The sequence below is a fragment of the Marmota marmota genome, unplaced genomic scaffold (genome assembly GCF_001458135.2).
Source record: "Marmota marmota marmota unplaced genomic scaffold, marMar, whole genome shotgun sequence".
NCBI lineage: Eukaryota > Metazoa > Chordata > Mammalia > Rodentia > Sciuridae > Marmota > Marmota marmota.
This window is the reverse complement of record NW_025999880.1, coordinates 15127040-15143192: the sequence shown is the minus strand read 5'-3', so window position 1 is coordinate 15143192 and position 16153 is coordinate 15127040. Positions and strand designations below refer to the sequence as shown.

At 46.7% G+C, this 16153-nt stretch overlaps 2 protein-coding genes across 2 annotated transcripts in view; one reads left to right on the top strand and one right to left on the bottom strand.

The window, feature by feature from the left end:
• Window positions 1-1293: 1293 nt before the first annotated feature.
• Dusp3 (dual specificity phosphatase 3) lies at window positions 1294-13483 on the bottom strand. Its single transcript, XM_015495625.2, has 3 exons — window positions 13291-13483; window positions 11185-11411; window positions 1294-4990 (listed from the first exon to the last, which is right to left on the bottom strand). The coding sequence occupies exons 1-3, from the start codon at window positions 13413-13415 to the stop codon at window positions 4785-4787; spliced, it is 558 nt and encodes a 185-aa protein (XP_015351111.1). The 5' UTR covers window positions 13416-13483; the 3' UTR covers window positions 1294-4784.
• A 2051-nt stretch (window positions 13484-15534) lies between these two features.
• The window catches only part of Cfap97d1 (CFAP97 domain containing 1), a 3646-nt gene continuing 3027 nt past the window's right edge, over window positions 15535-16153 (top strand). Inside the window, exon 1 of the mRNA XM_015495878.1 lies at window positions 15535-15715. Coding sequence (XP_015351364.1) covers window positions 15592-15715 — 124 coding nt within the window. The 5' untranslated portion in view covers window positions 15535-15591. The remainder of the gene's footprint in view (window positions 15716-16153) is intronic.

Here is a 16153-nt window from a genome sequence, read left to right as displayed (position 1 = left end):
GTCAGTGATACAAAGGGAATATCTGGTTTGGGAAGGCATCAGTTTCTAGGCAGTTGCTTGCACTGATGGATGTCTAAATTACTTCATTACTTGCATTTATAATTGGTTCTCTGTGCCAGGTGTGGTGGCCTACACCTGTAATCCCAGCAGCTCAGGAGGCTAAGGCAAGAGGATCACGAGTTCAAAGCAAGCCTCAGCAACAGTGAGGCACTAATCAACTCAGTGAGACCCTGTCTCTAAATAAAATACAAAATAGGGCTGGGGATGTGGCTCAGTAGTTGAGTGTTTCTGAGTTCAATCCCCAGCACCCAAAAAATAAAAAAAGAAGTAGTTCTTTGTAAAGTTCAAGGTCTCAGCACAGCTGAAAATTCCCTGCTTATTCAGCAGCTCCTGGGGCACAGTAGCCCCCCAAAGCTTGTCACTCATTCTCCTTAGAAAAGACCAATGGCTGCCCAAACCCTAATAAGGTAAAACTTTAGCTTTACTTTACTTGGAAGACCAGGCCCTCTGAGGTGGGGACCAGTCACTCCTCCATTGCCACACATACTGCCACCATCCCTGCTGCCTTTGGAGACTGTCTGTCCCCCCACCCCACCCCCGCCACACACACCTTCCTGGTACATCCTGCTGGCTGGGCTGACCTGAGGCCAGCTCAAGTAGGAGGCTTGTCTGCCCTCTCCTTCCTGCCTTTCTCCTCAGGCTGGTGGCCCAAGTACTCTGTGGTCTAGGAATGCTAACCTGGATCTAAATCTAGATCTTGGGCTTTCAAACTAGATTTTCTGAACCCCAGATTTCCAGAGAGATGTCTCATGGTTTTAAAGTAGGTATTTTAATCATTTAGAAATATACATTAAACAAATGTGTTTCACATCCACTTTTAAGGAACTGAACACCACTTGTTCATTTAGGTTAACCCATTTCAGCATATGCTTTGGAAATGGAACTTCTGTGCATTTGAACTCCTTATGAATGGCATCACTTCGCAAGGCCACGGTTCAGGAACTGTTCCTAGAAAGATGTCCAACAAATATCTACTGCATAAATATAATCATCATTGAACTTCTAACTAAGGAGGGCTAATTTTTACATTAGGTTTTTTTAAAAAAATATTTTTTAGTTGTTGATAGATCTTTATTTATATGCGGTGCTGAAAATTGAACCCAGTGCCTCACACATAACAGACAAGAGCACTGAGCCCCAGCCCCTTTACAATAGTTTCTAAAGACAGAAAAAGCAAACAAAGTCAAGGCATATAAGTAAAACTGAGATAAGGAAGACAACAAAGTTTGTTTCTTTGTAAGGTAAGACATTTATTTTGGTTACAATTTTAGTGTTTTAACACTGATTGGTGATACAACGGACATTAAACTTGCGTTTTTTGTGTGTGTGAGAGAGAGATGCTGGGGGTTGAACCCACGGCCTCACGCATGCTAGGCAAGCGCTCTACCACTGAGCTACACCCCCAGCCTGACTTTTTTTTTTTTTTTTTTTTTAAACCAGTTTGATACCTCCCCTTCCCCTTCCAGGAGACCACTCCTTTATAATCAAATTATCCTAAAAGCTGGCAGGAGGTAAATGGAACAAAAGTTAAGCTTCCAACCAGTCTTCGCTCTCACCCTAAGATGGCTTCTATTTCCAGTCAGGACAGAATCTTGACACAGAAGGACCATCTTTGTTGGCTCTTTAGTGATTCCTGACACTAGTTTTATGACAAATAAAATTTCCCACGGGAAATGCTCATCTCTTAATATTTAAGATCAGTGCTTATTTTGGTTAAAACATTAGCATCTTAACATTGTTAACATCTTACTATGAACTTGTGACATTAAAAGGCACAACATTCCCTTTCAGAACCATGCATCACAATGGGTAGAACACAGCGCCACCTGCTGGCCATTGTAGTATAATGCATTCCCTCTAATTTCCTGGAGGTGCTAAATTTCAAATGGCAATTCTTGCTTAGAGGCCCCTACAATGTGGGAGCCAAAAGAGACCACATGGTCTTCTAGAGAAGTCCCCTCATTTGATAGGTGGTAGTATATTCTCTCAAGGTAACTCAGAGTGGCAGGGAAACAGATCAGCCTATGGAAAGGTAGACTGCTTCAATTTGGCGCTCTAATCTTGCCTGGATGGGGCTCTGTTAGTCAAAGAAAGGGATCAGGTCTGGGGAGGGGGAGGGACACCCTGAGTTCCATTCCATCACCTCCCAGGGGTAAAAGCTCTCCAAGAACAGCTCCCACCCACGGCTGGGCATGTGATGGCTCTTACACAACAGACTTGTATTTTACTTAAAGAACTAGGAGCTAAATCTCTTAAAGTAAATATGGGGTTTCTAGGCCTAGAGACAATGAAAAAAAAAATCCCAAGTTCTCAGCAAAGTAGCCCCAAAGGAAAGGCAGTAATTCTCCCAATAGCCTTCCCCACCTCATACCTCCAGAGAGGCCCGCCCGCAAGGGGTGCTAGTTGATTAGCCAGGCCAACCTGCAGCTTTTGCCTAAGAATTGACTGTCTTTTGGGGTAATCACAGCCTATTCCTGAGCCTCTTCCAGAAGCAGAACCCAGAAAGCCTAGGGCTGCTACAAATCACCTGGAAGAATAACTGCACATTCTAACCCCATTAGGGACCTATACTTTCCACTTCCTTCTCCAGGGCTGGGTCAAGGGTGTGAGCTGTGAACCTGGACACTCCTGGGGAGTTCCCTTCTTGAGCTGTATCACAGGAAAGAACAAATCCAGCTTCCTGGAACAGCAAACCTAAAATCTTGCCTCCGTTCTCCTTAAGGACACTAGGGGTTATGCCCTTAATCATTTTGAACACAGGTTCCTTTAAAAAAAAAATGGTAACAATGTATGATTAGATTAAGCTCTGTCAACTTTATAGGGTTCCCATGAGGATCAAGTTAGATTAAGTGAGAACTGTGATGTGAGGTCCACAGCTCAGGGGATGACCACTCCATTTAGGTGGGTCTCTCTCGACAGCCCAATATCTGGTAAGGACAACAGATCCCCGTTGTTCAGGGCGATTGTGTTTATAGAAAAAAAGAGGATGGGGACAGTCCTGGCTGCGCAGCACTGTTCCTGCTGTGATCAGAGATCTGCACCCCTGGAGTGAGGCTTTTAGGCCACCTGCTTCTCATCTCTGCTGGAAGCTCCTAGTCACTGAAAAAGGCACATTCCCCACCCTGACATGAACACTGCTAGAATTTAAATTTAAAGCTGAATTTTAAATATTCAACAAAAGTCCCTGACACTTCTTTCACTTTAAGCAAGACTCCTGTGCAAATCCTTGCAAGTGATCCCACATAAATTTATAATAGACTTCGGGGAGCTGGGTACACCCACTAGAACAACACCCTAAATATATCTGACACTCAAAACCAGAGTTTAATTCCAGAAATTTGGATGAGACTCCTCTGAGTAGGCACTGGGAGCAGTGCTGAGGACCACCTCTCTGCCCTGAGTGACCCTGAAGACACAGCATTGCATTACTTTCCATAATAACAAGAATGTAAAGTCCCAGCAAGACTGTTCAACACACACTCCCATCTTGTGGCAAATGTGCACACACTGTGCTAGTGTGCACTCTGACATCATCTTTAAAAAGTCCTTTTCATGTTTGCTCTGCCACCAGCGAAGGACCCAGGTGGATGCTCCGCCATGGCTCATTCTCTCTCGCTGCATCACTCCAGGGCTCCTGCAAGGGCACCAGAGAGGTCTGAGCCACCTGTAAGTGGAACTCTTCTTTCCCTGTTGTCCTCTGGCTGCGGGTCTGAGAGGCACGCCCCCACGCGCTCACCCCGCACACACGCTGTAATTGGCTCACTTCCTCCTCCGGTTCTTGGAATAGCAACTGGGACAAAAAAGCAGTTAGCACGAGTGGCTTGGGCTTGCCAACACTATAATTCAAGACAAAACCCTTGTAATTCTCCAAATGGTGGGGTTTTTAAATAGGCTGGATCTCAACACCCTGTTTTCTAAAAAAGAAAAATAAAACCGTGCCCCGAGGCATAGCTCTCCTAACAAGCGAAGTCACAGAGTAGTCCAAGGAAATATTCCAGAGCAGTGCATTCAGAACTCTGGCCTTCCAAAGAGGCACATTTAAAAAAATTCTATGCATTTAGGGTAGTCCTCCAAGAGAACGCGCTTGCCCACCCAAGCAGGCTCCTTGTGTGGCATGTCTTGAATCCTAAGGAAATAATTAAAAAGCAGCCTCTTCACGGGAATTTCCATCCACTAACTGACGATACCCCCAGCCCAGCTTCAGACCCCATGATGCGCCTCTGTGCATGAGCAGGGTGTGGAAGGCTGTGATGAAACCAGGTGACAGACGTGGTGGGGACAGAGGGGGCCACACTTGCATAGTGCCTTTACTGGGCTCAAGGTGCTGAGGTCTCCACTTAGGAGAGAATCTAGGCTGTGGGAAGGAGGTCATGAGGAGCCCCTGTGAGTGGCTCAGGCCTCACATTCCCAGAGACCTCCTGCCCTGGGTCATGGAGAAGCATGCATGCCACAGGCCTTCCCCTCCCAAGTGCCCACCTGAAGAAGAGGACATAAATTACAGGAACAGGACAATCAGGAAGCAAGAATGCCCTCCTTGGCAAGCTTCTTTATAGGCCCCCTGGGGATAGGGGGAAGTGGCCCAGGGCCATCTTGGGACAGACATGTAGGCAAGTGCCTTGTGACTCTGGGGGAAGGGTACAACTGTTTCCTAAACGTGGCGGCTTGGGACACCCTCAAGCAGGGCCTTCCCATCAGACCTCTAGAGAAGAGGCTGTGGGGGTGTCCTAGAGTTTCAACTTCCCCTCCTTGACTAGTCTGTCATTAAGCTGGCAAAGTTGGGCCAGGAAACCATCGTTGGGGCCGATCTCACGGTTCTGCCTCACGATGCTCAAGGCAGACTTGACGTCCATCTTCTGACGCATCATGAGGTACGCAATGACTAGTGTTGGGGAGCGGCTGTAACCCTCACGGCAGTGGACAAGCACCCGGCCTATAAGAAACGGGGGAGACTCAGTAAGCTGGGGACATCTGACCACATGACTCTTAAAAAAAAAAAAAAAGCATTATGTAGCAGAGCATGGTGGTGCATGCCTATAATCCCAGGTACTCAGGAGGCTGAGGTAAGAGGACCACAAGTTGAGGCTAGTCTTAGCAACTGAGGCCCTGTCTCAAAATAAAAAAATTAAAAAGGGCAGGGGATGTGGCTCTACTAGTAGTAGAGTGCTTGCCCATGATGCTGGATCTGGATGCCCTGGGTCCAATCTCGGAAAAAAAAAAAAAAAAAGTACTATGCAATGCCACTGGGTGCCACCAAAATGGCTAAAATGATAAAGACAGAAAATAAAAAGTCAGCCAGTGAAGATGTGGAACAACAAGGACTCTTCTGGATAGCCAGGGAGGGTAGGGTGTAAAGAGTACAGCCACTCTGGAAGCTGGGGCAGAAGCTCCTCAAGCTGAACACCCACCCTAAGGCTCAGCAGTGCCACTGAGGACCCCCAGTGCACAGGACTGTGCACACGTGTTCACTAAAAGACATGGGCCAGAATTTGACTGACCTTTATTTAATTTATTTATATGTGGTACTGAGAATTGAACCCAGTGCTTCACACATGCTGGGCAAGAGCTCTACCACTGAACCACAATCCCAGCCCTTGGATCAGAATTTGCAGTCAGCATATTCATAAAAGCCCCAGGCTGGAAACTCGAGTCCGCAGGCCCTTCACAGTAGAATGGGTAAATAATACAAATGAACAATCTACCACTGACCAGAAACAACATGTATGAAGCACACAAATAAATATGGTTCCACAGAGTGCAGAGCTGGCATGACTGACGTGTGCTGTTCGAGACTGGAGTGAGGGAGTGAGGAAGGGGCAGAGGATCAGGAGGGATGTAAGCTGGCTTCCCAGGGATGTAAGGGACTGGTTATGTTTTCTTCCAATTTTTTTTTTTTTGTAGTATTTGGAATTGAACCCCAGAGCACTTTACTGAGAACTACATCCCCAATCCTTTCTTTTCTTTTTTAATATTTTTTTTAGTTGTTGATGGACCTTTATTTTACTTACTTATTTATATGAGGTACTGAGAATCGAACCCAGTGCCTTGCACATGCTAGGCAAGCACTCGACCTCAGAGCCACAACCCTAGACCCCAACCTTTTCTTGAATATTTTGAAACAGGGTCTCCCCAAGTTGCAGAGGCTAGCTGCTTTTTTGGTTGTTGTTGTTGTTGTTTGTGTGGTGCTGGGGATTGAATCCAGGATCATGCACATGTGAGGCAAGCACTCTACCAACTCAGCTATATCCCCAGCCCTGTTTTTTCTTAATCTGGGAGCTGATATATGGGTGTGTGCCATTCACAGAACTACATACTTGTGACATGGACCTTCTCTGTGTATATTTTGTACTTTAATCAAAGGTGAAACACGAGGAGAACTCAAACATCCACCAACTGATGAATGGATAAGCAGCTGTAATGTATCCAGTCAATGGAATACTATTCAGCAATAAGTAGAAGGGAGGGATCGACCAGGGATGTGTGACACAACATGGATGAAGCTTGAAATAAAAAATGCACACTGTCTGATTCTGTTGATATGAAGTCCTACAAAATGCATATTGATCTCTAGTGACAGAGAGCAAATCAGCAGGTGCTTGGGAATACAGGGCAAAGGGGCAGGAGAGGACTAAAGGACATGCAAAATTTGTGGAGGTGATGGCTATGTTTACTGTCACAGGTGTGCACATGTGTCAAAACTCATTCAGTTGTCTCATTTAACGTTGTAGCTTACAGAAAGCTAAATGTATTTCAACAAAACAATTTAAAAAAGACAGATGTCAAGTATAAATGCAAACAAAACCAACACACACATATACACATTCTGCCCTCTCCTGGCTCTCCAAGCGGCCCTGGGGTCCTATAAAGTCCAGCCCTCCTCTGATATCACCCCTGCTCCCCTTCTCCCAGCACTCCAGTCTGCCTTTGGCCTGCCTTCTGGGGCCTTTTTTGCATCACTACTTTTGCTGTTCGAGGTCACTAATAAGTAAAATACAGGTGAAGGAATGAAGGAAGAACAAAGAGGAGAGGCCAGAGGTCATTGTCAGCAAAGTCTCTACACGGCAGGAGGCCCTTCTCTATTTCTGCCCCCCTCCCCACATAGAGTGCTCAGTTCAGGTTCCTGTCATTCATATATATATATACACATTTTTTTTTAAGGCTCCTGGGCTCAAGTGATCCTCCTGCCTCAGCCTTCTGAGCAGCCGCTGCTGGGACTATAGATGTGGGCCATCACGCCCAGTCCTCGTCATCTCTCACCTGTGCCCCTTAACGCCTCTAAAAGCAGCTCTCTCCATCATGCCTCACCACTGCCAATCCACACTCCACCCAGCAGCTGGAAAGATCTTTTTAAAATACAAAATGACCTGTCATTATCCTGAGGGTAGGGTCTAGTCTATAAAGGGTGGCTTTTAAAGCCAACTGCTTTGTTGCCATTTTCTCACCTCAATGCCTTTGCATGTATTGTTCTCTCTCTCCATCTTGGCTGCCTAGAAAACTCCTACTGGCCCTCCTGTCACCAGTCCCAGATTTCCGTTGTCAGCACAGGAGTTTAAACCCCAACTCTCTGAAGCCATCTGAACCTGGGTTTAATTAAATTTTAACTTGCTGGTTAAACAGATCAGTTTGGCTAATCTGAAGTGGCCAACTGCTTGTTACAACACAAGACTACACGTTGCTATGAAGGTTTTGTTTGGTTGTAATTAATATCTACATCAAAGGACTTTAAAGGAGATTACCCTTACCATGTAGGTTGGACTCACCAAATGAGTTAAAGACCCTAAGGACAAAATCAGGTTTCCTAGAGAAGTAATTCTGCCTCAAGACTTTAACACAGAAACCCTGCCTAAGTTTCCATTCTGATGGCCCTGTTATCCAGACTTCAGACTTGCCTGACCTGATAATCACTTGAGACAATTCTGATAAATTGAGACAGTCTAATAAATCATACATATCTGAATGTGTGTGTGTGTGTATATATATATATATATAAAATAATACAGTATTCCTCCCTTATCTGTGGTTTTGCTCTGCAGTTTCAGCTACCTATGGTCCACCATGGTCAGAAATATGAAATGGAAAATTCCAGAAATAAACAAGTCATTAAGTTTTACATTCTGTGCAGTTCTGAGTAATGGGATGAAGTCTCATGCCATCCCACACCCTCCTGCCCAGCACATGAATCACCCCTTCCTCCAGCATATCCACAACATATCCAACCTGATGGTGAGTCACTTAGTAGTGGGAGGTTGGCTGTCATGGCATTGCAGGGCTTGTGTTCAAGTAACTTTTTTTTTTTTTTGTGAGTGCCAGGTCGGGGGCACTCAACCACTCAACTATATCCCTAGCCCTATTTTGTGTTTTATTTAAAAACAGGGTCTCACTGAGTTGTTTGGTGCCTGGCTTTTGCTCAGGCTGGCTTTTAACTCACAATCCTCCTGCCTCAGCCTCCCGAGCCACTGGGATTACAGGCATGTCCACCGATCCTGGCTCAAGTAACCTTTATTTTACTTATTTTTAATTTAAAAAATTAATGACCTCAAACAGCAAAAGTAGTGATGCAAAAAAGGCACCAGAAGATAAAACATGGAAAGGCAGATGAACTCTGGTATTATGTGGCAAGCTACAGGGCACCCAGGAAAATGCACAGCATGTGCAGAGCTTAGTATGTCTGTCTGCAGTTTTAGGCATCCACTGGGGGGGTCTTGGATCATATCCCTTGAGGACAAGGGGGCCTACTATATAATAAATAAATATGATAAATCATATATATATATATGTGTGTGTGTGTGTGTGTGTGTGTGTGCGCATATATACATATACACACCTTACCTGGGTGTATATATATATATGTGTGTGTGTGTGTGTGTGTGTGTATACTCATACACAGTCTACTGGCTGGTTTTCCGGAGTACACAATAAATATTAACCAATACGAGAAGTCCCCTGTGGCATCCAGTACATTGGTATTATTTGGAGGGAAATTTGCTGGCCCAGAGTCAAACAGCAGCTCTTCTGCCCTCCTCTCCCTACCCCAGAACACCATTCTGTTTTCCCAGAGCCTCCCAAATCAAGAGGTGGGAAGCCTCCACTTTCCTGCCCATTCACTCCCTGGCCATTATACCTACAGCATTCAGAGTGGAGCTTCCACCAGGCACCAAGGCACACGCCTGTAATCCCAGCAGTTTGGGAGGCTGAGGCAGGAAGATTGCTAATTAAAAGCTAGCTTCGGCAACTTAATAAGGCCCTAAACAATCCTGTCTCTAAATAAAATACAAAGAAGGGCTGGGGATGTGGCTCGGTGGTTAAGTGCCCCTGAGTTCAATCCCTAGTACAAACAAAACAAAACAGTGGAGTTTCCCCTGCCCTGCCTGGGAACAGGACCCTCTGCAGAGCAGACACCTTGCCAACTGGAACATGCTCTATGCCCAGGGCACACAGTCTACCATGCATCCAAGTCCAGCCCAGATGCCAGCCCCTCCACACAGCCTCTCTTGATCTTCCTAGCTGGAAGTACAGCGCTCTCCTCTGAGCACCCCCACAGCCATCCCATCTGGCTCTCTTAGTGATTGGTCCTTGGTCCCTTGAGACCAGTATATTTCTGCTGACTCACTCACCCAGTCTTGAAACCATTTACACATGGCACTTGAGCCCACGGAATTCATTGTCACTTGTTCAGTAATCATTTGCAGTATACCAACTACAGAATGTACCTGATGCTACATCAGATGCTGGGGAGATGGACAAGGGACACAGAGGACCCGGCTTGAGGGCAGGTTCACAGAAGAGAGGATGCTATGCTCAGCCCTACAGCATGAAAGAAAGCTTGCTAGAGGACAGAGGAGTGGGGAGGCAGGGAGAGCTTTCCAGACTGAAGATCTAGCCCACATGGACTACAGCAGGAGATCAAAAGAAGCCAGGGTATGTTTCCTGGTTGACTGGAAAGAGGAAACAAAGTCAAAGAACTCCGAGTCCCCTAAATGGATGACTAATTAGTGATTAACTGGGCCTTAACTGGGCCCCTTGTTCTCCATCAGTACCAGGTGAAAAACTCAGCAGAGCAGGAGGAAAGAGGGCAGGCTAGGGTAGGGAGTGACAGTGACCATGAAGAAGGCCTGATAGTAGAGTCTGCAGTTTCCCAGTCAACAAAACTCTCTTGAGCCCTGAATGTGTGCTAGCCAGTGGTCTAGGAAACTGTGCACTGGGAATTATTTGGATAGGGAGGCTGCTAGGCCCAAGAAGTATTAGAAACAAGGCTGATAGTGACTCCTGGGGTCACCCCCTCCCCAAAGAGTGAGGAAGAGGCAATGGGCAGAGCTGAGAGAAAGAGCTAAAAGCATATGGGGAAGGTGCCCAGAATACTCAACTGACGTCCATCCTGTGGCCTCCCAGGATTTCTCCTTGGCATGCCTTGCCTGGCCACCAGCCCCTCTGTAGTTCCCCTTTAGTCCCACCTATGTCTGAGGACTGCAGGAAGAATTAAAGACTGGCTGACCCATAACCTAAGCCAGTCATGGCTGCCCCACTTCCCCTGGCCATGTAAGTACCTAGCCAATGAGATGGGAGAAGATCCCCACTGGAGGAACTCGGGGGAATGTTCTGTTTGCTCTTAAAAAGACAGAAATGAAAGGAAGAAATGACTGCTCATCTGCTGCACTCTGTCTAGTTGGGGTGTGGTAGCCAGCTCCCATCTTGGGACCAGAGGGGTGTACCTAACAGTGAAGGTAGCAGAAGAAAGAACCTAGTCCAGACACCACCATTGAGCTGTGTCATCAATTAGTCCTGGTGCTCCTTCGCCTGAAGACTTCTTATCAGGAACAAGGATAGATTTTCCTCATTATTAGAGCTATTTGAATTGAGTGGAGAGGTAAGTGGCTAGAAACCAACCTCAGCCAAAAGCTTCCAATGCAAGGACCTGACATTGCCACTGTGTTAAAGAGCTGAATGTCTTGTACAGTGTGGGGGCCACCTGAAAGGCAGCAGGTAAGCAGAGAGAAACCTGAAGTTCTCATTCATTCACCACAAGGAACAGGAAAGGTTTTCCCAGAGGAAATCTGCTGTGGGTCTTTCTAGAAAAACAGTCCATGTCAAAGCTGCCTTCCATTTGTTCCTAAGCAGCAGGTCCCTTACCATTCTTTTGAGCCAAGCCCTGGTCAATGAAGTCTGCAGCCCTTTCAAAATAAGCACTTAGGTTGAACTCCTGTGTGTCATTGGCCTTGATGCCCAGGTAGATGATGCCAGAATCCTTGTAGAAGTTGGCATTGGTGTTGACATGCATGAAGGACCTGCCTTCAGCAGCGTTCAGGACATGAGTGATGCCCAGTTTCTGCAGCTTGGGGATGTCTTGAGCCACAGACCTGGAGAGGAGACAGGAGCAGATTATGATTAACTGACCAACTGGCAGCCTCAGGGGAGAAAGGAGGGGAAGCATCTGAGCCTCTTGGCAAAGTAAGGAACCCTCTGTGTGTTGGACCCAGCTGGCTTCTACAATCTCATCTTATGACCTTGCTCCTCACTCTCGCCATATCCAATTACCAGCAGCTTCCCCAAATAGACTGGTGGTTTCATGCCCAAGCTATCCCTCTGCTACCCTTTCCATCCTTCTCTGTAGACATGCACCCTCTCATCTTTCACCACCCTCTGCACTATTTCCTCCCCTCCATTCCACATGGCAACATGCTCTCTCTATGGTGACATAGGCAAGTGAATAAAAACAGCTCTGAAGCTAGACTCCCTGGGTCTGGATCCAGCCTACCAGACAACTTTGAGCAAGCCACTTCACCTCTCTCTGCCTCCATTTCCCTCTCAGTACAATGGGAATGGTAATGGTGCCAATTGCTTAGCATAGTTATGAGTGTTAAATGAGCCATTCTGTTGATGGAGCCTGACTCCACAGCAAGGGTTACTATTCCAACATGTGGTTGTACTTGTTTGGAGGCTGTGAGCTCCTTGAGAAGGGAACTATGTCTGCTTCAGGTCAGTCTCTCCAGCACTTGCTCTGGTGCCTGGCATATAGTATGTGCTGGGTAAATATGTGGTAAATGAGTGAAAAAGAATGAAATCATCATATGCCAAGCAGCCCCTTCCCTGTCTCACTAAGCGATCCTTCTTGCCACACTCCTCTAAACTTGTTTCTGAAGCTGTCTTGGGTGAGTTAGCACTTGGAGAATAAGGAGTCTCAACAGAACTATGGAGATTACAAAATACCTGATCTGAATGGTCAAAGGGTCCCTTTATTTCATCTCACAACAACACCCCAATTCAAACAGCAGTTATTACATCATAGTGGTGTTTCCTACATGATCTCCCCACAGCAGCCTTGTGGGGAGAAAAGGAGGGAAATGCCCTCACCTGATAGAGGTTAAACTCTAGAAGGATAGGACAGGACACAGGGATGTGCATGTGCACACACAGGCTGCTGATCTGGAGCTGGGAGGAGATCTCCCTTCTCCCGACATCCAGCCCTGCTCTCACTCCTACCTTCCTCTGCTTCACATGCCCACACTAACTCCAACACCTGAAGACATGGAGAATATGGCTCACAAAGGTTCTGTCCCTGCCCATCAAGGACATGGATGGAACTCTAATTTTACTTAGGAGCTCTGGGGGGGGGGAGTGGAGAGGACTTGAGTTTTCTCATCAGTAGATGGTTAGTTGACCCCACTGAGCACCCCCCCACACACCAATACCCTAATATTTGAATAGAGGACAAGGGATACGTTTTTTTTACAGTGGCTACCACATTTGTCACTCTGGCTACTACCAGATATTTACAACCTTGGTTTCCACTTGGGAAGTAGCAACAGATCCATGTGCCAAACTGCCCTGACAGCCTGCTTGCTGCTTGGGTAGTTGGTGAGTAGGCAGGGTTTCCTCAGAATACTGCAATTATTGGGCCACTGGCTGACACTATGAGATTCTTTTTAGCTGTTCCTGCTCAGGACACTGAACAGTTTTATAAAGCAATGGCTGACAGAAAGAACAAAGAAGAGTCATTCCCATTCATCTCCCTTCTCTAGTGTTAATTCAACAGTTTACACATTAACCATTATCATCACGACTATGAAGGAACATTGCACAGTGTCTGACACCTAGCAAGTGCTCAATGTGATAAATAAGTGNGCTGCCCGGAGGGGTGACAGCGCCCCGGGCTCCCCACAATGTCCCCACCCCGCTTTCGGGTGGGCCAGGTGCTCGGGAAGGGGCGCCCATGCCGCGCCGGCAAGAGGGACTCACGCGTTGCCCACGTAGATCCTCGGGGTGACCTCGTTGCACGGCTGGCTCGGGAGGCTGTAGCAGCCGCTGCCGTCCGAGAGCAAGTCGTTGAGATCCTGTACCGAGAGCTCGAACGGGCCCGACATGGCGGCGGCCGGGCCCTGCGCGCCCGGGCTGGAGCGAGCGAGGGGAGAGCGGCCGGGTCAGGGGGCGGGGCTGGCGAGCAGGGAGCCGCCCCCGGGGGCGGGACCACCTCGCGCGGGAAGCTGCCGAGCGCCGTGCGGCGCGCACGGGACCAACGCGCTCCGCTTGCGAAGGACACGCGCAACCCGGCGCCGGGCCCACGCTCCGCAGGGCGTCCCTGGGCGGAAATGCCGCCATCCCGGAGTGTCTAGGGTCCTCTCTCACCCTCGGCTAGGCAGTTTCGGTATCTTTGTAAACTGAAAAGTTCAAAAACTTCCTTCACTGAACCAAATTCAAGGCGCTGTAAATATTCCCATGGACGGGGGTACACCCAGGTGTCGCTTTTTCAGGATGACAGGGACACCGGAGTCTACTGTGAAATCTTACTCTGCTGCAGACCAGAAGTTTTGGCATCTTCCCTCACCCCCACCCCTCACCCCCGTCCGGGCTTGTCCGCTGAATATCTGCTCCAAGCCCAGACAGGTCACCTGCCAATCGAATAGATGGAGGACCCCAGGGGATCCAGACCGAGGCTAAAATCTAAGAAGCCCTACTCTGTGGTACATCTGTTTTCAGTGGTCATTGAGAGTCCACATCGCGCTTGGACTCTATGCATCCAGGCTTGGAATTCTGACCCTGGGAAATAAAACTCTCTAAGCCTGTTTGCTAAAGAAAAGGAGGAAGCGGTGTTAATAAAAATTTAAAAAACACAGATTGAGCACTCCTAATGTGGAAATCTGAACTGTTTCAAAATCTGTAACTTTGTGCGGACATGCCACAAGTGGAAAACTCCACACCTGACCGCTTGTGACCCACCACAATCAAAATGCCGCTGCACTAAAAATATTGTACAGATTACCTTCAGGCTATGGATAGAAGGTGTATATACATAGTCATGTTTAGACTTGGGTACCTCATCACATAAAATATCACAAAATCCAAACACTTCTGGTCCCATGCATTTCCAATAAGGGATACTAAATTCCTAACTTCTAGTGTTGTTGGAAAGATTAAATGTGACAGGAAATCACCCAGCACTAATAGTGAGCACTCAGTAAGTGTCAGTCCTTCCTTCAACAATGAATGTGTTACGCAACCACTGGGTGCTATTCCATGCTAGTGTCAACATCACTAGACGCCTTTGCAGCCCTTCCTGAAGCAGCTATAGTAGCTCAGTTTTTGCTGAGTTCCCACTAAGTTCAAAAGCATACTGTCCTGGAAGAAAGCAGCCCTTCCCCATTCATGAAAAAAAAATGAGATTCTACTTTCCAAAGGGGCAAATACTGTCATTGGAATTTTTAAAAAATATATTTTTTAGTTGTAGATGGACACAATTCCTTTATTTATTTTTATGTGGTGCTGAGGATCCAACCCAGTGCCTCACACATGCTAGGCAAGTGCTCTACCACTGAGCTACAACCTCAGCCCCAGTCACTGGAATTTAGGGACTCACATCCTGAGCCCAGCTCTGCCACTACCTTGGTTCTTGAGCAGCTTTGCTGTTGATCTGGACTTCAATTTCTTCATCTGGAAAGTGATAAAATTGGATCAGATTATCATTAAGGCCATCTGTCATCTCCCCCAAAAGCTTGTGGTCTTGTCCTTTCAGGGAAACTGTAGTAAAAACTACTTGGCTTACAGCCCAAGGTATGTAACCAAGGATGAATTTATCCCCAGCCCATGCCTGTGCCATCCCAACCCTCTTTTCCTTCCAGCATTGTTACCATCTACATACAAGTCAGAGGGGGGGAACTTCAGAGTCCCCTGCCCTTGATCTTGACTTAGACCTAGGTTAGCATGAAAAATAGAAGCCTAACACACAGAATTACATTTTAGGAGATAGAAATGCTTATTACCCTGATTTGATCATTACACACCAAATAAATGTACCAAATTATCATTCTGCATCCCACAAATATGTTCAAATTTTATGTCAACATAAAAAAATTTAATTATAAAAACAAAGTTTTCAAAAGTAGATGCCTAGAGATGGCCAGCATGTTCTCTTGCTTCTATTCCTTTCCCAAGACCTGACCCTGATGTCATAATTGGATAACTATGACACCTGTCGGGGGGACAGCTAAGTACCTCACAGAAGACCTAGTTGCCTCATTTCTGAAGTTAGACTAGAAAGAGAAGATGAACAATTCCCTGGATTATCTGGCCTACCCTGTTATCGTCTCTAATCATAGGCAAAGCACAACTTTCAGGAAAAAGCTGGACCTTGGCCACTACATACTTCACAGGAATAGAATACAAATAGGTATGTGGATAGTTTCGGTTGGATGCTGCCATAAGCGGTTCTCCAAGAGTCCACCATAGAACTATCAACTTTGGGGTGATATGGTCTTCTCTGCTAAGTTTATTCAAGAGGACATTAATATCAGTAACAAAATTTATCTTCCACCAGGAACTTCATGTGGTGGAAACACTTAAACTCTTTAAAGCCAAAATAAGTTAGAAAGAGGATAGGACTTCAATGTCCATAGACAAAGGCTGTTTTATCTCTGTAAAATGTCCTCACCATTCTTTCACTTCTGCTCAAAACTCTTCAGAGCCGGGAGCAGTGGCTCACACCTGTAATTCCAGTGACTCAGGAGGCTGAGACAGGAGAATCGCAAATTCGAGGCCAGTCTCAGAAAACCTGAGAGGCCCTACGCAACTTGGCGAGGCACTGTCTCAAAATTAAAAAGGGCGGGGG

Bases quoted from the DNA above. Each gene is read 5' to 3' on its own strand.
- Dusp3 (XM_015495625.2), bottom strand. From the start codon at position 13,415: ATGTCGGGCCCGTTCGAGCTCTCGGTACAGGATCTCAACGACTTGCTC. The intron at 11,412-13,290 runs GTGAGTCCCTCT...TCTCCTCTCCAG, and splicing joins AGGATCTACGTGGGCAACGC to GTCTGTGGCTCAAGACATCC. The intron at 4,991-11,184 runs GTAAGGGACCTG...CGTTTCTTATAG, and splicing joins GGGCTTGGCTCAAAAGAATG to GCCGGGTGCTTGTCCACTGC.